Source organism: Artibeus jamaicensis, unplaced genomic scaffold (assembly GCF_021234435.1).
Source record: "Artibeus jamaicensis isolate MK-2021 breed Jamaican fruit bat unplaced genomic scaffold, CSHL_Jam_final contig_3182, whole genome shotgun sequence".
NCBI classification, from domain to species: Eukaryota; Metazoa; Chordata; class Mammalia; order Chiroptera; family Phyllostomidae; genus Artibeus; species Artibeus jamaicensis.
The window spans coordinates 4,660,779-4,683,500 of record NW_026521742.1 but is presented as its reverse complement, the minus strand read 5'-3'; the positions used below and the strand labels follow the sequence as shown (position 1 = coordinate 4,683,500).

Sequence of the window (22,722 nt, the reverse complement as noted above, 5' to 3'; positions counted from 1 at the left end):
GACTTTGGCCCGTCAGTGATTTGGGGATTCCCTTTGGCTCCACAGATCTGCCTTCACCCCTTAACTTGGTCCTCACAGTTCAGCCTCTGGTTGACCCTTGGATGGTGCAGTGGGAATGGCTAATGCTCTGGAAAAGGCGGTGCTTTGGAGTCAGGGGGCCTGGGTGGGAGTCCCAGTGACGGTATCAGCTCCTTAGCCTCGGCATTCACACAGCCCCAAGTGGGTCTCCCCACTCACAAAGAGGGCACGACCCTGCCCGTCGCTAGGCCAGGGGAGTGGTCAGCATCCCTTTGTAGATAAAAGCACCAGGCACACAGGGACGCCCCCGCAGCACCAGCTTCCCTCCTTCCTCTCAGCTTGGAAATGGCACTGATGTTCCCTGGTTTGCTCCTGACAGGACTGGACACTCAGACGTTCAGCCTACGTGCTCCGTTCCGCACGCTCCGGGGAGGGCGCACGGCATACGACCAACCGCCCGTCCCGCCGAGGAGGCAGGCGTGCGGACGGTACTCAGAACACATGACCCAACAGCGGTGTGCAGTCCCGTCCCCACCCCACTAAGTCCCTGACACTAGTGACTGGGAACCGAGAGTCCCCGGACGGATGCCACTGCAGGACTTTGGAGCCTCGCTGGGGCACTGCACATGGAGCTGTTGTCCTGTTGCCCGGCAACTCTGAGTGCCCCTGGCTCTTGGGTCACCTGAGCGCCTCTCTCATGTCCTGTGGCCACTCCAATTCTGTGCTGGCTTTGGGGCAGGGTGTCCTGGGTGGCCCCCTGGCTGGCCCAATCCTTAGATGACCCTTGTCCAGCACCGTCGTCCTCAGCAATGACCTCCAGTTCAGAAATCCCTGCAGGGCCCGACTCTTGCTCCCCCGCCGCCCACAGCATCTGCTCAACCCTGTCTCACGGTCGGGCACGATCAGAACCCTAACCTGCACCTTTAGTCTCCTAACATTTGGGCCAAGCGGTGAGACACTCTCTCAAAACACCTCTGCTTTCTCACCCATCTTAGCCCTTCTGTGGCTTCACAGAAACAGTACCAAGGCAAGCTTCTCTCCCCTCCATTCCCACGGGCGCCTCACTCACACTTGGCTTCCCTGTTGAACAACAAACAGGCTCAAGTCTCCTCCATCCTAAATAAAGTCCCCTGCATCCCCATCGCCTCCTCGGGCCACTGCCTTCTCCCCTCCCCTCTGCCACCACACAGGCCTCCAGCTGGACACTGCCAACCCCTCATCGGATCCAGCTCAGCTCACCAATGACCTCTGCCAGACAAACTGGACAGCCTCCTCCCCCACGCTCTCCTGTCCTTGACCTACTGGCTGGACCCCGCATGGCTGGCCAAGGCCTTTCCCTGGACACTAGAATCTCCCACATGCCCTCCTCCAACTTCTGACACTGACACTCCTTTTGTTTCCTGTAGTGACTTCTCTTCCCCTCCCCACGTTGGTGGCTCCCAAGGGAGTCTCACACGACAGCCTCCCCCCAAGTCTCCCCGGGTTCCAGTCGCTGTGACCCCGGCTTTCTCCCTGAGCTTCTGACTCGCACTTCCCCGACTACGCTGGCTGGAATGGTCTTGGACTCATTTCTCACATCTGCCTTCTGAGAGAGGAGTGGCTGTCCCCACTTCACAGATGAGGAAACTGAGGACGGCAACCTGTCACATAACGAAGACTGCAGCTCGAGCCCTCTTCCTGGCGGGGTGGCCCACCGTGGCAGACCACGCACTCACTCGGAAAGCCCACTGTTGTTGCCTGTGGGCTTGGCCTGCAGCCCACCTCCAGGGCAAAGCCAAGGCTGGGGGCTGCCTCTACCCCGGGCTGAGTCATCTCAGAGAACATTCTCCTTTTCAATTGCTGTGGCCAGCTGACACTGGAAACTTGATCTGTTTACTCTCAGATTCCTAACCCAGCAGCAGAGCTGGGGCCTCTCCTCGGGCACCCTGGGTGACAAGCCCCTGCCAGTCAGAGCCCTGTTCCAACAAGAGCCCTTCAACCGGAGGGGGAGGGGGAGCTGGAGGGCCACTGCCAAGTAAACTGGCCCAGCACACCCGCTCTGAGATTTCAGATTTACGAACCTGGTAAATGAGCAGAGGGAAAAGACCTGCAAGTTTAATTTGTGGAACAGTTTACCACAGGTTCCCCATCAAAACCACAAAGGGGGGACTTCCTGGAATCACCCAGACAGGAAGGCGGGCTATAGGGAGGCCTGGGGTCTGGGCAGGAGACCACCGTGCAGCCTCCTCCGGTGATGGAACCCAGGGCAGGTGGGGAACAGCCTCTATCTGCATAACCCTAGGGAGGGGGCGCCCACTCCTTTGCAAAACAATTTATTCCATCCTGGGGTAGCTTATTTCTAGAAACTCTATTAATGTAGCCTCCTCTTAACTGACACACGGCTAGTCTCAATTCTACCCTCCAGGGACCCGTGGACATTCCCGCCACCCGGACACACGACGGGGAGGGCCTGCAACAGGGCTGTCATCCTCCCCCAACGGGAACGGGGCTTGTGGGCAGAAACACTGCATAAAACCCAGGTCTTTACTGCGCGGAGCGCTGGTTCTCACCCGAGAACCCCTGGCTGCACAACGAACTCACCGGGGAACTCTAAAAAGTGCCCAGTGGGCCTGCTGAGGGTGCCTGGCTGAAGACGGAAGACCAGACAGACTGCTGGGCCGGCCTCCCCAACCAGGAGAGGATCCCGTGACCTGCTTAACCAGGGGCCTTGGGGCAGTGAATTGGCCACCACGTTCCGGTGGCCCTCCCTGGAGCTCATTTACAGAGCCTCTGCCGGCCCCTCTGAGGCCTGAGTCCCAGCACAAACCCCCATCAATGCCAGCACCTGGGTGGTGTGTAAGCTGGGCATGGCAATGCCCATTCACCTTGGTGCCAGTGGGGAGGTGACTGCCGGACCGATCGATCTTGGTTTGCCAGGGACTGTCCTGGTTTTGGCACCAAAAATGCTTCAATAATAGAGAGAATCACATGGAGGTGACGGAAGTTGGGATGGCCTGCAGGAGAGGGAGTGGTGGCCAGGAGGCTTCCGGAATGCTGCGAACCTTCTCTTCCAGGACTTGCCTGGGTGTCGGTTCCCTGGGTCTGGCCCATCCGTGGGACTCACTGGCCACTCCTGTACCCGCTGTGCTGTCCTCCTTTGGCCTTTTCCACGTCACGGTCGAGCAGATATGCCGGGTGGCCTGCTTGGAGGTGGCCACATGGCTCACGCCCCACAGTGGGCCTCAAGGGTCCCCAGCATGAGCGTCTGAGGGGCAGAGTTGGCAAAGCAAAGACAGATGAGGACAAAGGATCCTCAACTGACCCGTCAGCGACACCCTGCTTGCCGGACCAGGGCCGCTTTCGGCAGCCCCTGAAAGGCGTGCATCGTTTCAGGCGAGAGAGAAATGCTTTTCATGAGACCAAGTCTGGGCTGGGATCATTTTTTTCCCTCCAGATAATATTTTTTTCCTCCAAAACTTTTAATTTAAAACTCTGGCATAATTTACTGCAATGAAAGAACATACCGGTTTTGGGTGCAAATCTGATGAGTTCTGACAACCGTGCACCCCAATGAATCACCACTGCGCAAGTCCAGACACTGAACATCTCCTCGGGCACAGTCCTCTCTGTCCCTTTCCTGTCAGTCCCGACACCCAGCTGCCACCGTCACGACCTCGTGTGCTAGTTTCATTTGGTGCCTCTACACCATGGGGCACACGCTGCTGTGGGCCCGGCTTCCGTGTATTGATTGTGGGATGAATCTGTTTCATGCATTGTAGTTGTTTTTGTGGATGAATATTTGTGTGTGTTTCTATGCATTCATAATGTATTATAATATATTCCTATTTACCCTTTGTCTTGTTGATGACATTTGGTTGTTTTTAGTTTTTGGCGATTATGAATAAAGCTGCTAGGAACATCCTTCCTAAGGAAATCTCCTGGCTGGCTTCCTAAGCCTCCAATCCCTGTAATTCCACCAAAGGAGCTGGAGCTCGCCCCGCAGAACTGCTCTGCACACCTCAGCCCGCCCAAGCCTGCCCAGGCCTCGCCCTCTCCAGCGGGCGGGTCCCGTGGCCAGGCCTTTCAACACCCTGTGCTGAGGCCGAGCCCCAGCTGAGACGGGACAGGAGCCTGCTACTATGGGGCGCTGGCAGAATCAGCACACAAGGCATCATTGCAGCCTGTTACGGTGAAGGCTGTGGGACAAGGAAAGGTTTGGCCTCCCTTGGATGGGGTGCCTGGGAAGGGCTCGGGAGGGCTGTGTAAGATGAATTCAGGCTGGAGGAAGAGATCCAGGCAGGGGACCCCTAACTCAACCAAGAGCACTATTACACGGCAGTGTGGATGAGTTGCCTGCAGCCATGGAAACACTGAGTACCTTCTACACCTTGGAATGCAACGGTGAGGGGAAAACGCAAGCCCAGAAGATGACACACAGTCATATACCCTTTTCAGGTATACACATGGGGCAAAACCATTTGCAAAAGTCCAGGAAAAGGTAAGCATGGGTGGATGGCAGTTACTGTCGATGTCATGGTTGCAGTGGGGGCACCGTTACCCAAAGGAAAAGCAAAAGGAAAGTAAAGCAGCACCAGTAAGTGTGCCACAAACCAAGGATGGAGGGAAACCAAATTCTGTGCGCCCGAGGTGCATTAACAACAACAACAAAGGCTAGGAAATGTCTGAGGAGCAGATCGGGTGTCTGTCTCAAGCAGCTCACTCTGGCGGCGTACAGGAGGCTGGTCCTGCACCTCCCAGGGGACCCTGCTGTTGGGTCTCCGCATGCCCCTCTCTGCTCCTGCGCACCCCTCTCTGCGTACCCCACCCCGATCAGGTGGTGGAAACTGGGCTCAGGCTCCATCTGCTGTGGCCCACGGGGGGCCCCAGGGAATGCTGGGATGCAGGACCCAGAAACCACAGCCAGGCCTGTGGCCATGTCGGCACTGACACAGCCTCCAGCCCCCGTGTCCCCCCATCTGGGAGCCCGAATGACGGCCAGGAGTGCCAAAGTGCTGCTGTCTCTACTGAGAATCTGCCCAAGTGCCCCCAAGGGCAGAGAGTTGTGTTTCTGCAGGGGTCCCAGGGACAGGAAACAAAACGGAGTGGGAGGGAGGATGGGAGGGTTTAATTAAGAAAGAGTCTGAAAATGTCCAGAACAGGGATTACAGCTCGAAGGCCTGCAAAATGCCCAGGGGAGGAGACCCAGGAATGAGACATGCTTTCTGAATCAAACGCCCAGGAACGTCCTTCATTCGCAGCAAGAAACCTGCGGCCTCTCCCTCGGCTTCCCCTCCCTGCACGTCTGGGAGTGAAGGGCAGGGGAGAAGCCCGAGGACAAATGCGCCCGGTACCCGGCCTCCTGTGGGGTCCCCCTTCCTGCCGAAATGGGGGCAGCTGCCACTCGGCTCTCAGACACTGTCACCATGTGGGCCTTGGATCGTAAGAGCTTCCAATTTTTCAAGGAAAAATGGAAACCCAGATTTTTGTGATCTATATTAATGTTGAAATGTTGGTGTAATTTTTAAAAAACACACTTGGTGGGCCAAAGAAAACCCTTCTGGCCCACAAATGCCCTGTTTTCCTTTCCTGGACCCCCCAAAGTTCTCAAGTGTCTTGGGTTTTAGGGGCAGTCGATTTCCTGAATGCTGAGACGTCTCTGTCCGTGTGGTCAGCGCCTGGAACACCGGGGGCAGGGGGCAGGCAGCTAAGAGCCCGTGGGACTCCCAGAGCTCCCTGACTTGCCTATGCCGTCAGGAGTGGGTTAAGCCAACGTAAACCTGTTAAAACGGAAGTGACCTGTGACATCTGCCAGCTCTGGACACTCACCTGGGAGTCCCAGCAGCTGGCTGCTCCACCGGGGCCGAGGCCTGACTCCTGGAATTTCCGCGGTGCCCAGGCCTGGAGCTCGAAGGCCTGGTCGGCTCGGCCTCACGTGTCAGGCCTCCCGGTCACGCTCCTGCAAGAGCCTCTGGCTGCGAGTCGGGAAGGAGCGTCAGTCTGGACTCTCATCAAGCTGGGTGATCCTGGGCACGTCCTGTGCCTCCCTCTGCATTGGGCCAGCACCTTGTCACGCCCACGTCAGAATGTGTAGCCAGGGACGGAAGAACTGTGGCTCCAGCTCTGCCAAGCCAGTGCCCCGTCCGCCACGGCCCCCCGGGCCCAGCCCTGTGCTAGCTGGTGAGGCAGACGTGACGATGTGTTTGCATGGTGGGGGTGGCGGTGGCACAGGGAATGGACAAAGAAGGGCAGCCGGGGAGTGTCGGGGTCAGGGGTTCAGGGAAGGCATCCTGGAGGCGGCAGCGCCTGGGGTTTCCGAGTGCAGCCAACTCCTGCGGCCCTGCCAGCACGGGCTCAACCTTATCCCACGACACCGCACACAGCTTGGCCCTCGGCGGGTATCCCCGGCACCTGCCCTTGAATGGCAAGGACAGCCAGGTGTGACCCCACCCTGCCCAGCTCTGAGTCAGGTGGCCACTGCCAAAACACACCTAGCATTCTCTCTGAGTCCAAACAACGTTCCAAACCTGTGCTGTTAGGCAGAGCTTCCCAGAGCGACGGAAATGGTCTACACCAGGGGTGCCAAACCCATTTTCATGGGGGGGGGGGGCACATCAGCCTCGCGGGTGCCTTCCAAGGGCTGAACATAATTTCGACTCTGTAACAGTTATGGAGTAGTTACATTTATACAGCCCTAACATTATTTCGGCCCCTGGAAGGCAATGTCGAGGCTGATGAGGCCCCTGGTGAAAATGGGTTTGACACGTTCACGCTGCCCAGCCAGAGAGCCACGAGCCCCACGCGGCTACTGAGCACTGGGACATGTGGCTCATGAGCCTGAAGCACTGAAATCTTTATTTTATTTAAATTCAAATAATGGTATGTGGCAAGAGCCTACCAATTTGGACAGCCAGGTTCTAGAACTTTCCAACCCACCACTCACTTAAATGCAAGCAATTGCAACCGGAAACAGAGCCCATGTCCCATTCCCGGCCCACAGCTCGAGGACCTGCCCCACCTGGTCATTCAACTGCAGTGCACCCCAAGCCATTGGCACTGACACTGTTTCGGGCTCAAGTTGCATCTCAGCTCCATGAGTTTAGAATCTTCAACGAGGTCCTCAAGAGTGAATGAACAGCTGCAGGCATGAGGGATCTCGAGTTGATGTCCACATCATGCTACTTTTCCCAGGAAAAGTCCTCTTGTCGTTTGCTTAGCTCATGGGAGGAAACGTTTAGCACTGACACTGAGCATATCTAATGAGCTCAACCTTGGGCCAGGAAGAAGGGGCAGGAAAACAGCTATCGTGCCTACGAACAGCTGACCTCTGTGCCTCTCTCCTCGCCCTTCTGTTACCAAGATGGGCACCCCGAGGCTTGGGACAGAGTCTCCTCAGTGGGAGGAAGAGGTCTGAACAGGGCAGGTCCCAGGCTCTTCCCACTGGTCCTCACTGCGCCAGGGGCTGAGGGCCGAGGTGGCGGTGACAGAAGGCAGCCACGGCCAGGACTGCCAGGAGAGAGCAGCAGACACTGGGCAGCGTGAAGAACAGAAATTGATTGTCTCCCAGTTCTGGAAGCTAAAAGTAGATCCAGGTGCCAGCAGAGTTTCTACACTAGGCCCTCTTCCTGGCTTGCAGGCGGCCGCCTTCTCGCTGCGCCCTTCCTTCCGTGCGCACACACAGAGTGGACAGGCATGCTCTCCGCTACCTCTCCTCGGAAGGGAGCTAACCCTATGGTATCAGCACCCCATCCTTATGACGTCATTTAACTTCAAGTACCTCCTAAAGGTCGGATCTCCTAGTGCAGCCTCACTGGCGGGAAGGGCTTTTTAGCATATGTTTTGGGGGACACACAGACATTCAGTCCACTGTACCCTGAAAGACATCATAGACACTTACTGGAAGAAAAGACCAGAGGTGACGGATAAAGGGCTGAAATGAATATGAGCTCCTGAAAAGCTACATGGGACTGTCTCTAAGCGGAAGACAAGAGCAAGTCTTAGGAGCCCAACAGATGGAGAAGGTGGAGAGCTCTGGAAGGTTTCCAGGAGGCCCCTCTGAGGCTTCGATTTTAGGTCCGGGGGACAGAGAGGACAGAAAGAGAAAAGGCAGGCCTTTGGGGAAGGGCCCCAGGCAGACGGTGTGCAGTGGGGAGAACACAAGTGCGGGCAGGGAGAGGAGGAGCCGAGGCCACGCCCCCACGCCCCACCCCCTTCCCCATCTCAGCCGCCACAGGCCTGTTTTCAGTCTTCCTGACACGACTATGAGTAAACGCCACCTGCGGGGCCTGGCGCTGGGCCTGGGAGCAGCCTTGGCTGACCTGCTGCGTGGCTCCCCAGGGCCTGTCTGCATGGGATCCCCGTGAGGGCTGCGTGCATGGCAAGTCCTCTCTGTCTGGGGCTCAGTTACAAATCCATGAAACGAGAGCTGAGCTAAAGACGTCAAGGTCGGTTCGGCCCAGAGGGGCCGAGAATCGGGTGTTACCCCAGCAGTGCCGTCCCACATTTCAGGGCTGGGGGGGCAGGACAGGGCTGTAACAACCTCTTTGTCCCCAGCCATCAGCATGGCATGTCCCTGCCCTGCTGCACAGAACTCCTCAGCCCACTCTCCCCAACATGCCCCAGTTCCCTGGGTCAGGGCAGTCTCAGCCCACACAGAGCCCGGTTCACCACCTGGACTGGGGTCAGGAGACCCTGCTCCTTCCAAAGTGCTCAGGCACCTGGCCGGCAGGCCGGGCGATGGCATCAGCACACCTGCAAACTCCAAGCCTGAGCTATGGCGGGGCCCTGCACTCCTGGCTCACAGTGGCATCGATTGCCTGCAGTCAGGACTGGAGCATAAAAGCTACACCAACACCCCCGGCTGGTTCAGCCCCTTACAACCCAACCTTCTCACCAACTGTTTCGTTTTGCTTGGTTTACACCTGTCATCACTTCTCCAAGCTGCCCAGAGCAGCTTGGTGACGGTCCAGTGACCAACTGGCCTTGCCCCACACGTGAGGAGGGCCTTCCACGGGCACTGGGCCAAATAGCTCTCTTTTATTAAAATTCTCACATGGCTATGGCTAACATCCCTGGGGCCACATCCAATCTGCCAACTTCACTGAGTCAGAGAAAGTAAGGCAGACAGCGGTGTTAGAAAAAAAGAGAAAGTAATCAGAACATGACATAAAAGTGCAATTCTGACAAGCTGGCCACGTCAGCGTTACCACCCCACTTTTCGGATGAAGAAACTGAGGCTCAGAGAAGTCAACACCCTGCTAAAGGCTGCGAGCTGCTAAGAGGACAGAATGTGTGCACTTGACGGCGAAGGGATGAAAACCTCTGAGCCGCAGAGCCGCCACCGTCCTCTCTGCCCACACAGGAGCTGGGCGCCCTGAGGGGTGACCGTCACCTTTGGCAGCAGTGAGGAGCCTCTTCAAGAGCCCTCTGAGGGTGGAGGGGGCAGAAGCTGCCTCCTCCCCACCGTGAGGGGGCACGGGTTTTACAGGGCCTGGCGCGCAGCCTCTGGGATGGTGGTCAGCTCCGTGCTCCCGTGGCCTGCAGCCCTGGGAGGGGGATGCTCAGGCCCAGCTGACCCCAGAGCCTGGAGCCTCCCAATCGGATGAGCCCAGCAAAGGGTGAAAGGGCTGCGGGGCTGGGACCTGGCAGCCGACAGAGCCTGGTGAGGGAGGGCCAGCTTCAAGGGCCAGGCGAACCTGGGGCAGTTAAGCGTGGCGCTGGCTACCTGGCCCAAAAGGCCCGGCTAACGGCCACCTGTACCTGCATGTGGGGGCTGGCCTTCGGGATGAGCACATGCCCAGGTGAGAGAGCACATCAAAGTGGGGCCTTAATGATGGCGGGCTGACTATGGGCTGGAAACTCTGGAGGAGAAGGACTCCTAAGACCCTCGCGGCCCACCAAGGACCTGCAAGCTGGCTGGAGAGAGAAGATGAAGAGTGACAAAGAGTCATAAACAAGACCACCAAGTGCCTCATGGCCAGCACACATCTGCACAAACACGCCCACCCAGACAGAAGGGGACGTGAAGGGTTCTTCTATCTACCAGGCCGTCTGATGATCTGCTGGGGGTGAGGGGGCAGGCGGCAGGCCACCCCGTCTCTGTGTACAGAGGGCAGGAAGTGTACACTCTCCCCCATCTCTGCAGGTGCCAGGTGAGGACTTCACTGACCCTCATGTTCCTGGGCCTTCACTACAAACCTGTTTCCACGCACGCAAAACGATGTCTGTGCACCAGGTTGTGTGTTAGAGCACGAGCTGTAACACCACCAAAAAAGGCGGGAACAGATGTCTGCCAGTGGGAGACGGAGTGAAGACAGGACGCTCCCGCTCCGTGGAGAACCACACAGCAGAGTGAGGGTAAGTCAGCTGCAAAGGCCACGGCGCAGAGCAAGAACAGTGAGCGCGGTTTAACAGCAATTTACGGTAAAAAACAAAGGGGGAAAAATGATACATATGCATGTTTGCATACACACAAACAGAAAGTATCACCAAAATTCCCATGAATCTCCCAGTCTGTGGGGGTGGGAACTGTGTGGCCGAAGAACAGAGGTGGGAAGGAGCTTTCACAGAGCAACTTTGTATATCTTTGGACTTTTAATGAATTTTGAATTCATTAGCTATCCAAAAATTTAGGACGGGAAAACAAAGTAAAACAGAGGCAGGGTGGCCTTCCTGCAGGAGGCAGGGCCGGTGGACTGCAAAGGCAGGCGAGCAGGGAAGAGTGGGGTGTGCTGAGGAGGCAGAGGAAAGGGGGTGTACTGGGGAGCCAGACAGTCCTGGAGTCAAGCCCCAGCCCTGCTGCTCACCTGCAGCTGGCTGCCTGGCAGGGTAGGGCAGGGGTGGGCGGGGGTATGGGCATCCCAGCCATAGCCTGCTGCCAGGAGAATGGAGGAGCCTCAAAAGATGATGGGGTTCCTGACTCTCCCACCCATGTGTAATCCACTCTCTATGTGGTGGGCAGGGTTGGCGGGGGGCTCTGACCCTGACCTACCTAACAGGCCAGGTGACCTGTGACCTAGGGCTCTGCCTTCTCTCCATGCAGTGCTCCCAGGAGAAGTTGCCGGGTGCCCCCTCGTAAGCCCGGGCCCTGCAGGGGTGGGTCAACAATGGATGGGGTGGGCTCCCAAGATCTCCAGACTCAACATGAAGACAAACAGCTGGCCGAAGCCTTCCTGAGGCCTGACCCACGCTTCACTTCTGCTTAAAGACCAGAGTACCAGGCCCCACTAGATGGGCCCCAAATCCTATCTCCTGGAGCCCCAGACCACCCCAGGGCACCTGAGGGGTGTGCAGTCTGGCAGATGCTCTGGGACGCCTCGCTGGTGGCAGCCGAGGTCTGCTAAGTGCCTCCTGGACGCTGGGCCCTGGACACATGAGATTCCCACAATACCCCTGGGGTCAGCAGTACCACCCCCATTTCCCAGATAAGAAAACTGAGACTTACTGAGGTGAAATAACCCTCCAAAGGTGGTATTATGGGCTGAATACCTGGGCCCCTCTAAACTCGTATGTTTGGTGTCAAGTCAGACTTGTGAACCAGTGGAGAAGGAAGCTGTGAGGGCCAAGGGCCCGCGCCAGGTGTAAGGAAACAGTAGAGAGAAAGAACCTTCTCCACTGTGCAGCCGTGGCCTTCCCCAGCCACCGGGGGTGGGCCGGACCTCCCTGCCTCAGGGGGCAGGACAAGCCCCTGGAGGGCTGGAGGCACACTTTTCCTGGGTCACACACTCACCTGAACCTCAGGCCCCTCCTCAACCTGTACCTGCGAGAGGGCACTGAGATGTGGAGAAAACCTGCTCTCACAGGACGGATACTGTGTGGGGTGAGGGTGGGGATATGCGAGAACCTTCATTCTGTGCAAGAAGTCAGGGGTCCTGGCTTTTGAGAACCAGCGCTCCCCGAGGCATTAACACAGGGCCGTTTTCCAATGGTGTGATTTTTCAAGGGACACTTTAGCAGCACAGCTGGTGTACAAAGTGAGTCCGAGGGACGAGGGACGCTGTGGAACCCCCATCGCCGGCACCTCCCAGCCCCGAAGCCCCTACGTGCTCAGACTCCAGACCAGATGCAGACCTAAGCACTTTGTCACTTTATCTACATGATCTCATTTAATCCCTGGGACAGCCCTCTGGTGTGGGTGCTACCGCCTTCTCTGTTTTTCAGTGGAAAATGACAACTAAAGGCAATTCAAGTTCAACTGGATAATCTGGACTGAAGCACTGGGGGAGGGGACATGGCTAGAGGGAAGCTGAGGGGGGAATCTCTGAGCAGTTAAGTATTTGGGGAAGAGCATATAAAGAAATGTGGTTGCGGTGTCCTCCAGACCGGCGTTCCCTACGCCTGGGCTACCCACTGGGCCCTGCAGAGCCTGGCCTGAGGAGCCATTGGGGCACCTTGTCATCTACAGGTGGCCCTCCCAATGCCTCTCCAGCCCCCTCATTCCCAACAGTGACCCTGGGTGGACGGCCCACCCCAGAAGGACTGCTCAGCTCAGAGGGTCCAGCCTGGGTGGATGCACGAGCTCTCCCAGGGAGCTCACACAGGGGGTCCGCCCCACCTCGGGGCACCTGCCTGGGGCCCAGTGGAGAGGAACGGGGATCCCTCCAGGGAAGGGGTCCCCATTCCCCCGCCCCCCTCCATCAGTCCCCACAGCTCTCCCAAATCTGAAAAAGCTCCCTTTGTCAAATAAAAATCTGAATTAGTCATTCCATCCTGTGACCACCAGACTGACCTCTCCGATGACTCTGAGGCCGAGCACACCGGCAGCGCCGTGGGCGCAGAGGCTGCCTCCCTGCTGACACCTGCCACCCGGCCAGGGCCGAGCTATAAGCTTGTAGGAAGGTGTATGACAGGTGACTTATCTCAAAAAAGCTGTTGTTCACAAACAAACAAACTAAAACCCTACTCTTTACTTTGTGTTTTTATGATCTTGGGCAAGGCACTGAAGTACTTAGTGCCTCAGTTTCCTCATCTGTGAAATGGGGCTGGTGCCAGCACCTGTGTGGTGAGGGTGGTTCTGAGGATTAAATGAGTTAGTAGGTAACATGCTCAGAGCCACTGTCTTACTGGCCTTAATCTGTGACCGTGCTGCCCTGGCTCTCTGGCCTCCACTTGCCACACTGCCCTTTGATTCCCCACACTACTAGGCTCTTCTTTTAAAAACATTTTTTTTGGAAAAACACATGTAATATATAAAATTTGCCGTCTTAACCATTTCTGAGTGTGCACAGTTCAGCAGTATGCGCGGCCCACGCCCCAGCTCCTCCCACTGTGCAAAACAGAAATTCCATCACCGTTAAACAGCCCCCATGACCCCCCCCAGCTCCTGTCACCCACTGCTCACCTTTCTACGATTTTAATTCCAGGTTCCTCGTGGAAGTGGATTGTACAGTGTTCGTCCCTTTATGACTAGCTAATTTCACTTAGCATGACGTTCTCAAGGTCAACCCGTACTGTAGCCTGTGTCAGAATCTCCTTCCTCTCTAAGGCTGAGTAGCAGTCCCCTGTCTGTGCGTGCCACGTCGTGCCACCCACTCAGCTGTTGATGGACACTCGCGTTTCCACCTTTGGGTGCTGTAGTGCTGCTGCTGTGCACGTTGGAAGCCAGACCAGACCTAAGCTCTCAGACACCTATCTCAGGGGGCAGACTGTGTCCAATATAGTACACTCAAAGCACGGACAAATGGAAGGCATCTGGAAGCGAGTTTCCCTTTAGAAGTTTTAATTTAACATCCCCCCACCCCCGAAACTGATTGGCTAAAGGTTTGGGTGAACTGTCAGCTTCTGGAGAGCTCAGTGGGCTGGCCTGCCTGTGCCAAGGCACAGCACAGGGTCTGGTGAGACCAGGCTGGCTTATTCACCTGATGTCTGTTGTAAGAAAAAAACCTTGCTAGCTGTGTGCAGGCTCAGGAGAGACCAATTCAGTCCTTCACAATGGCCTCTTCATGACCACCAGAGATAGGCTGGTGCCATGGAGCACTGGTCCTGAGGCCTGGATAGGCGTCTGGAATAAAGAGAGAGGGGCACCAGCCCTCCAGCCCCACCCCAAGGCGTGGTGACCCCAGAAAGATGCTCGCCCAGCCCCAGGGGGCTTCCCGGAGGAGCTGATGCTGGTACCAACTCCAAGAAGAGTGTGTGTTAGGTTAAGGACAGAGAGCTGTCTGGCTGGACTAAAGCTAAGGTGATCGCCCTTTCTGCTTTGTCCTGTTGTCCAAGGCAACTGTTTTCGGTACTCTCCCTGTTGTTCTCAAAAATGTCCCCACTAGGATGGTAAACAGTCACTGCATTAGCTATCTACTGCATAGCAAATGACCCGAAAACTTAGTGGCTCAAGACAACAAACCTCTCTCTCTCTCTCATAGTTCCCATGGGTTAGGAACTTGGCTGGGCGTGGCTCAACTGCTTCAGGATCTCTTATGCGATCGGTGGCAGTCCAGCTGCTGACAGGGGCTGCAGACCCAGGAAGGCCCGCCAGAGAGGGAGGGTCTGCTGTCAGGGTGGCTCCCTCACGGGCTGTTGGAGGAGGCCTCAGTGCCTCTCCACTGTGGGCCCTTCCACAGGGCTGTCTGAGAGTCCTCACAACATGGCGGCTGGCTTTGCCCAGGGCAAGGGATGGGGGGGGGGGAGGGAGAGGGGGGGGGAGAGAGAGAGAGAGAGAGATACATGGCAGGCAGCAGCTATCCTTTGATGCCCCTGCCTTAGAAGCCTCGCAGCCTCACTCCTGTCACCTTCTACCAGTTAGAAGAAGGTCACTGACCCAGACTTCATTTAAAGGCAGGGGAGTTCCAGCTTTTGAAGGGAACAGTGTCAAAGAGTTTGGGATATTTAAAAACTAACGAGTTACTCTAAAAATAGGGCATGTGTGGTGTAGGGACAAGACAAAGCCAGAGAGGACACGAGAAGTCAGAGCCAGGAATACTCACAAGGCCAGGTAAGGCAAGTAAACCCAGATCAGGCCCAGTCTGAGAAGGACTTCGAGCAAGCTGAGCTACGGTCGGGGATTCAGGGTGACCCCCGACATGTTCCAGATTGGGCCCCACGGCCTCTGTCAGCTTCTGGAGCTGTCTACTCCACCTGGGCCGTTGGGCCTCTCACCCTCCGGCTTCGGCAGAGAACACACCTTCTCTCTGTGCACAGGGCAGAAGCTTCGTTTCCCACTGGGCTCTGCTCGTGCAGGTGCACGATGCATGGTTTCTGCATGAAGAAAACACACCACAGGCACCAGCCCCACGCAGTGGTCACAGTGGGCCACAGTCTGCACTCTGCATATTCCTTTCTCTTTCCAGCCTCCAGGCCTTTGCTTCTGCTGCCTGGAGGGCTCTGGCTGTGCTAAGTATCTGCACTGCCCTGGAAACAGACAGACAGACAGACAGGAGACCCATGGGATTGGAATTCTGTGGGCATGCGCTTATTGCACATTCACCTTGGGGACTTTCAGCTTCCTGCACTGGAATTCATTTCAGGATAATGGTTTTGCCCCCACCCTCCACTTCCTTGCTGTGGGGAGCAGTGCTATGGCCTTTTGGTGACACCTCTGTTGAGTGGTCCCTGGGGAAGGTGTGCCTAAACTTGTGTGCTTTTAGGCCCAGCCCCACAGTCATCAAGACTGGGTCTACGACTAGACTTCCTTGGTTTGAATCCCAGCTCTGCCACTTCTGTGTGTCCTGGGGCACTCAAGTTTCTCAGTTTGCTCATCTGTAAAGGAGGGGCAACCCGGCCAACATGGAGTTGTCATCGTGGCTTTCACTGTATACTTATTAGGTGTTCCCAGTTTTGCCTTACGGGGTTGCAGAGAACAGACCCACGTCTCAGAAGGGTGGCACTAGTTTCCACCTCCCGGTAGCCACAGTGCAGTGAATCCTGACTGGTCCGTGATGGTCTCACTCCGTGTGCATGTGATTGGTGCAGGCAGGCTCATGTGACCCAGTCTCATCAGTGACATGAGGAAGTCTGTGTGGGAGCAGGGGTGTTCCTGGAAAGGATTTCTCAGAGACACCTCGAGACAACAGCCCTTTCCCTCCACTAGGTTTGCTCCTGCCCATAAGGCCTGGAGTTGTCCCCGCTGTTCCACAGGGAACCACACCATCAAGCTGAGGATGGCCAAATAGACAGGAAGACTGGGGACCTTGATGATGTCATCAAGCCTTTAAATTACCAACCCTAGAGCAGCCTGACTTATAACCTATCATGCAAAGTTCAAACTGCTTATTGTTGAGGCCAGCTAAGTAACCGCCCAAGGCACCCAGCTGATTGATACTCCACAGCGGGTCACATTTCATCTTTCTGAGATTAAGCCCATCACACCAGCACATGTGAGCTCAGCTGTGCACTAAGGGAGGACTTCCTGGAGGTGGTGGGGCTAAAATGGCATCTAAAAGAATGAGCAGGTAGACAAAGGGGGTAGGGCAAAGAGTAACATTCGAGGCAGACAGAACAGAGGCATGAGGCTGGAGACACCACGGCGTGTGGGAGTGGGAGTGGGAGTGTGGGTCTGTACAGCTGGGAGCCATGAGAGACCAGGCTGCAGAGAAGGGTGTGGTGGGTCTTCAGCCAGGCTACAGAACCTCGGTCCATCACAAGGGTTGAGAGGAAGCTCTGTGGACACCCTTGGTTTTGCTCACCCAGGGTCTTGCCATCCAGCCGTGTGCCCAGAATAAGTGCACTGAGCTGGCTTCTGCCCCCTATTCTGGCTGTACCCAGGTGCTGCCCCAAGTGGGGGCAAAGAGCCAGGGCAGGGGTGCTGGGCCGTGCTTCTCCAGGTGTGATATGCCTGCCACGCTTCTTTCAGCCCCCAAGGGCACTCATAAGAGACTTCAGCTGAAATCTGGGTCACCCTGTGCCCGAGTGGAACATCCATCAAACAGGCAGTTACTAAGTGCCTACAAAGCACTGTGCTAAGCACAGTAGAGAGAGGACCTGGTTCAAATCCCAATTTTGTTTCTTCCCAGCGGTGTGACCTTGAGCAAGGCACTTTACTTTCTCCAAACCCAGTGCTTTTACCGGTTAGTGAGAGATGGTGAAATCAATGGTGGCACTGTTATCTCTGGTGCTGGGGGCGGGGGAGTTGATAAAAAAGATGGACAAGAAGCTTCCTGAGCATAAAGTTGAGGTGGGAGAATAAGACAAGCAAACAATATCCTATTACAGACAAAAGTTAGGAAGTGATGAAACATGAAGCGGAGGGAGCATCTGAGCTGGGCCATCAGAAAGTAGAGAGTCTAGATGGGAGGTGATGAGGACAAACATTCCTGCTGGAAGACAAGGGTCACAAAGGTGGAGCAGAAGGGTTACAGAAAGCTGGCAGGTGCCGCTGTGTGCTCCTAAACCCTTCAGAACAGTACGCGCCGCAAACAGAAGTGCTGGGCAGAACTGTTGCACCTGGGCATCATTTACAACCTGTAACAGCAAAACTCTGAGCTTATGTCAGAAAGATGCAGATTCAAGTCCTGGCTCTACCACTTACTGTGTGACCTTGAGCAAGTCACTTAACCTTTGAGTCTCAGTCCTTTGCAAAACAGGTCTAAAACCTGATTCAAAGAGTCGTACCAGGGTATACGCAGGATCTGGGACCAAGACCCCATGTATCACCTAGCTAATTTCTATTTTAAAGCCCTAAGATCCAGCGCCACCTCCTGCAGGAGGTCTTTATGCTTCCCTCAGGCAGTCCCCAATACCCGCCCCACCCCAGGAGATACCCCCCCCATTCTACCTACCTACTGTATTGTGATCACCTCAGTCCTCTCCTGTCAGGCTCTGGGCTTCTAAGAGGGAGGGGCATCTTTTGGAGCCAGCTGCACCCCCATACAGAATGGGGATCTACCAATGCCATATTCCTCCCCAAGCCTCCACCCAAGCAGACACCGGAGGGACAAAGTGACTAAGTCTGCTGGGGTGGAGGGAAGGGGGTTTCAGGGAAGTTTCATAGTGATATTACCAGATCTTGAAGTTGGATAGGAAGTTGCTGGGGAAAGGGGTTCCAGGCTGAGACGGAAGCACCAAAGCACAGAGGTGTGAAGGGAAGGAGAAAACTGTGAGTCACCAGAGTGTTTGCCAGAGAGTGGCTGAAGAGAAGGATTCTGGATCCAGATCTGGAAAGGCCTCAAATGCCATGGCAAGAGTCGACCCTATAGACAGTGACTAAACACTCGCACACAGGTGGCACAGAGTCCCTGGGGTGAGGATGCTGTACTAGGTTGACCTGAACTTAGGTTGGGGGGGTGGTGGTGGGGTGAAGAAAATGACCGGGCTAGGGGCCACCGCTATCGGGTAAATACTGATGGAAAAATCAAAGAGGACCAAAAATCTACCTGGGTGACCAGTCATTCAGAATAGCTTAAACAGTATATCCACACTCCACTCCACTTTATACTTGATAAAAAGCTCATTTCCATAATTACTCCATGCTATACACACAGCAGCTCTCTGAAAACTTGCTGTTCAAGTGGAGCTGTCTTCATCACAGAAAAACTGACAGTCAGAGAAGGAACAGGACCTTGCCACTGTCAAGCAGGCCCTGGGGGGGCTAGTCACAGCCTGAAGCCACTGTCCTGGCCAGAAGTGCCAGGAGGCAGCTTTCAGCCATTTGGCAAGCGAACTCAGCATCTTTTAGAACAGTACCCTAGAGACTTGGAGATGACCTTTGACCCCCGAATTATTTTGAGACTGCATTGGTCACCTGGGCCTTAGACCAGATGCCCCCAGTAGGAGAGGGAGAAGCAGGACCCACTGAAGGGTGGGTTTTCCTTGGGTAGACAGGTGGTCAGGGGCTCGTGCACGGGGCATGCCTATCTATGAGTGCTCCAAACTGGACCCTGGGGCGGGGCTGGAAGAGGGTCAATCTCTCCACAAAGGGAAAGGGGCAGAGGGATTGGCCCTTTTGGGCCTTCCTAAGAAGCCCTCCAATGCCCCCTCCTCCTGGCACCCAGGCCCCAACAGCCGCAGCCTGAGTCATCACCCCAGTTTGAATGGTAGCCGAGAAAGCAGCCAGGGGGCTGCCTGGGGCTGAGGGCCAAGGGTTGGAAAAACAAGGCCGCTTTCTCTTACTCCAGCCTTGGAACTCAAGACAGGGTGGGGGGTAGAGAGAGGGCAGGTAGGTGCAGAATGGTGGGTGTCAACAGCCAGAGGGGAATGTGTGTATATGTGTGTGGGGTGGGGGTGGAGGGAAGCAGAGATTCAGAACCTGAGCTGTGGGCTTTTCCTTTTAAATTAACCTGTTTAATAATTACCTTTACAATCAAAGGAGCCAGGGCCCAGCAAAGACAGGGATTTCAACCCTCCAGACCCCAGCGGGCAGCCTGAGAAGAAAGTAAACAAGATGCCACTGGCAGATCTCATTCCATCTTGCAAACAATGGCGGGACTGAGCTCTCTGCTCAGACACAAACATCAAAGTGAGGTTTCCAGGCAAGAACTTTACCAGGCAGATAAGAGGCTTGGATTGAATTATTTCCCTGCATCCTGGAGCTCCCTCGAGCCCAGCGCCCAAGGGGGCAGGTTAGGGCTGGTCATTTTAACATTAACCTTGACCTGGAATTTATTCATTCATTTTGCAGCGGGGTAGAACCAACTCCACCTCAGCCTCCGAAAAACCAACCAGCAATAACTTCATCCCTTTGAACAGTCACAATGGTGGGCAAACAGGGATTTAAGTTACAGAGGATAGCTCAGCTCACACTCACACTCCACTGGGCTCCGGCTCCTTAAAAAACAAAACAAAACACCCTAATCCAAGCACCCACCAGGGCTCACAAAATCAGACCTGACCTGGCACTAGGAAAATCCAACTTGTTTTTCTTCAACCTCCCAAGGCCTTCAACTATTTTTCCTCCTGCAGCATCCAAGCCCAGCCTCAAGGCAGAGCCATAAACACGCCTGCTCCTCCCCCTTCCACGGTTCGGCAAAACACCCCCCTCCCACCTTCCCGGACCCCAAGGATTAAGAACCGTCGCGACCGTCACCCGCAGCCCCTCTCCTGCCCTCACCCAGCCCCCCACAACGTCAGCAACAGCCGCAGCACCTTGAGATAAACACCCAGTAATGATTTCATGCTACCCGCCGCACTCAGCAGAATCCCTCCCCCCCTCCCGCCCCGCCACCCTCCCGGCCCTGGATGGGGGCCGGCCCAACCGAGGGATTGGGGGATGGGGAGGGTGGTAGTTTGTTTTTTTCACTGCCGCGTCCCCACACCTGTTTTTCATTCATTCATTCGTTCGTTCATTCATTCACGTATTCGTCACTGCAGCCACCCCGGCCCTCCGAATCTCGGGAAGGGTCTGGGAGGGAGGGGGCTGAGATGGAGGAAGACAGCAGCCGGGATGCATTTTAGGGGGTCGGGGTGGAAGGACCCCGTTTGAAGGCAGATAGGGTGCCTTTGTCAAAAGCAGCACGAACTGAGGGGCGAGGGCGCTCCCCGGGGCTGGAAGTTGTTTTCCGAGCAGCGGCGGCGAGGACAACCGCCCGGGTGCGCCTCTTTGTCTCTCCCCGGCCGGCGCTGCGTCCCCGCGCGCTCACCTGGTCTTGGAGGACAGGAAGGCAAGTTTGATCAGGCCGTAGGTGAAGAGCGGGATACTCTCCTTGGCGACGCTGGCAACTTGCAGCCGGTGCTCTAGGATGTGGAGTTCCATCGTCCGCCCGCGCTCCGCCGCGGCTCATCCGCGGGGGGCGAGCCGCGGCTCCCGCCCCCTGCGCGCCCAGCCGGCACCGAGCGCCGCGGGCAATCGCCCCGGGGACCGGGAGCTCGGCGGCGGGAGGGCCGGGGCGGACAAAGGAGAGGCCGGCTAAGCTGCGAGGGGCCACGGGCGGCCGGCTGCGGGCGGCGGGCGAGGGCGGCAGCGCTGGCGGAGCGGCGGCGCACGGCGCCCGGCGCGGAGAGCAGCTGGTGTTCGCTGTAACAAACAACTTGCCACTCAAACGCCGGCCCGCTGGGCATGCGCGGCTACGGCGGGGCGTGCCGGGACTTGTAGTCACTCTCTGCCCGGCGCTGCCCGCTGCTGATGTCAGGGGATGGGCGGCCGAGCGAAGGGTCAGCCTGGTGCTCTGGAAATGCATGAGTGCGGGCCCCCACGGAACCGCTCGGTAGGCGGAGGGCAGAAGTGGGGGCTTTCAAGCCAGCCTGAGCCTAGGTGCAAGCTCTGTCACTTAGCGCTCGGAACTGGTGGCTTTGGGGTCAAAGCTAGTATCCAATGAAGCTCCAGCGCTTGAGGAGGCCCGACTCTGGAAGGGGAGAGATGAGGAGAAACCAGTAATTACAGTGCAGAGAAGCAAAACAGAGAGGGATGCTCGGGTCAGAGATGAGACCGAGGAGTTTAAGGGGTATTCTTGGAGGAGGGGACATCCAGGTTGGGTTCTGAAGGATGAATGGGAGCTCGCGGAGGAGGCGGGCGGGGGCGCGCGGGGACCGAGGCCAGGGGCCTTCCAGGCAGAAGGAACAGCGTGTCCAAAGGCACAGAAGCGTGAAAGCCTCCACCGTGTTGTGTTTGGCTTTGTTGGAGCGGAAAATGTGAGGGAGGAAAGTCAGAGATAAGGCAGGCGCAGTCACCAGGAATCCGGTCGAGAGGGGTTATGTGTGCAGAGCTAATGAGGGGGCCATTTATCCCGCAGGAAGAGGGGTGATGGCGACTTGGAAGGCCGAATTAGGGAAAAGTGTGAAATACATTTGCAAGGCTTCCCACCTCAGGGCCTCTATGTCAGTGACCATATCCCTCAGTGGTTCACCCTTAATGGCTGACCGGTTTTGAAATTTTCTAGGTTAGAGTTACTGGTGCTTTGCTATTTGGTAGAGTAATTTGGAGATGGGATGGGCAGACTGGGAACTCTCATTTTAAGGGAAGTTTGGGCTGTGCTCTTTCACACTTTTTCTCCCCTTCTCTGTTAGGTAGGAACATACTAGGCTCCCTCATATCCACAAAAGGGTGTGAAGCCTGCATGCTGATCTTAGAGCATGCCGGTCCCCTTATGTCTTTTTGTCATTAGAGAATGTATTAGCCTCTAATAAAGAATAGATTTACTTTGCTTTGTTTTTCTGTCTTCCTCTTCTAGAATCTCAACTCTACTGAGGTGGTGATTTTTGTCTGTTCCTGCTGTATTCCTGGTGCCTGCAATGTGACTGGCATGTGCAAGACATGCATTTAATATTTATGCAATGCATAAGTGCATGCATCTATTCCTTTAGAATCTAGAGATCTGGAAGGCCCCAAAAGAATTGCACTCAGGGCCAGGCAAGTAACATAACTGTGTGAAGCAGTTGGGTATCAGACAGTCGAAAGTGGTACAGGAGAAGGGAGGCCTGCCTGAAGGCATAAAATTTAATTTTAAAGTAACCAACAGGTGAAGCCAAACAAGACTAAAAGCAGGAATTGGCCAGCTTTGTAACTGGCTTTGGGTGGCCAAGTCAGTATTTTTCAGTCTGTAGGCCATGACCCATGAGCGCATGGTAAAATTAATTTAGCAAGGCATGACTAGCATTAAAAAATGAATAGAGAATGGCATAGTGCTTTGCACACAGTAAGGGCAAGTTACTGTCATCTTTTCTTTGTTCAGGAAATGCCTGCCTGGAAGTGTACATGTGTGCATTCGTGCACTGGATCTTGATTTGGTGCACACATGCAGGGGTATCCAACCTTTTGGCGACTTAGGGTCATACTGGAAGAAGAAGAGTTGTCTTGGGCCACACTTTAGATATACAAACACTAATGAAAACAAAAAAGATCTCATAATGTTTTGAGTAAATTTACTG

At 55.7% G+C, this 22,722-nt stretch overlaps 1 protein-coding gene across 1 annotated transcript in view; it reads right to left on the bottom strand.

Annotated features, from left to right (window-relative positions):
* The window catches only part of CASTOR2 (cytosolic arginine sensor for mTORC1 subunit 2), a 46,705-nt gene extending 25,828 nt beyond the window's left edge, over positions 1 to 20,877 (bottom strand). The window contains exon 1 of the mRNA XM_037135577.2: positions 20,499 to 20,877. Within this exon, the coding sequence (XP_036991472.1) occupies positions 20,499 to 20,611 (113 nt within the window). The 5' untranslated portion in view covers positions 20,612 to 20,877. The remainder of the gene's footprint in view (positions 1 to 20,498) is intronic.
* Positions 20,878 to 22,722: the final 1,845 nt, after the last annotated feature.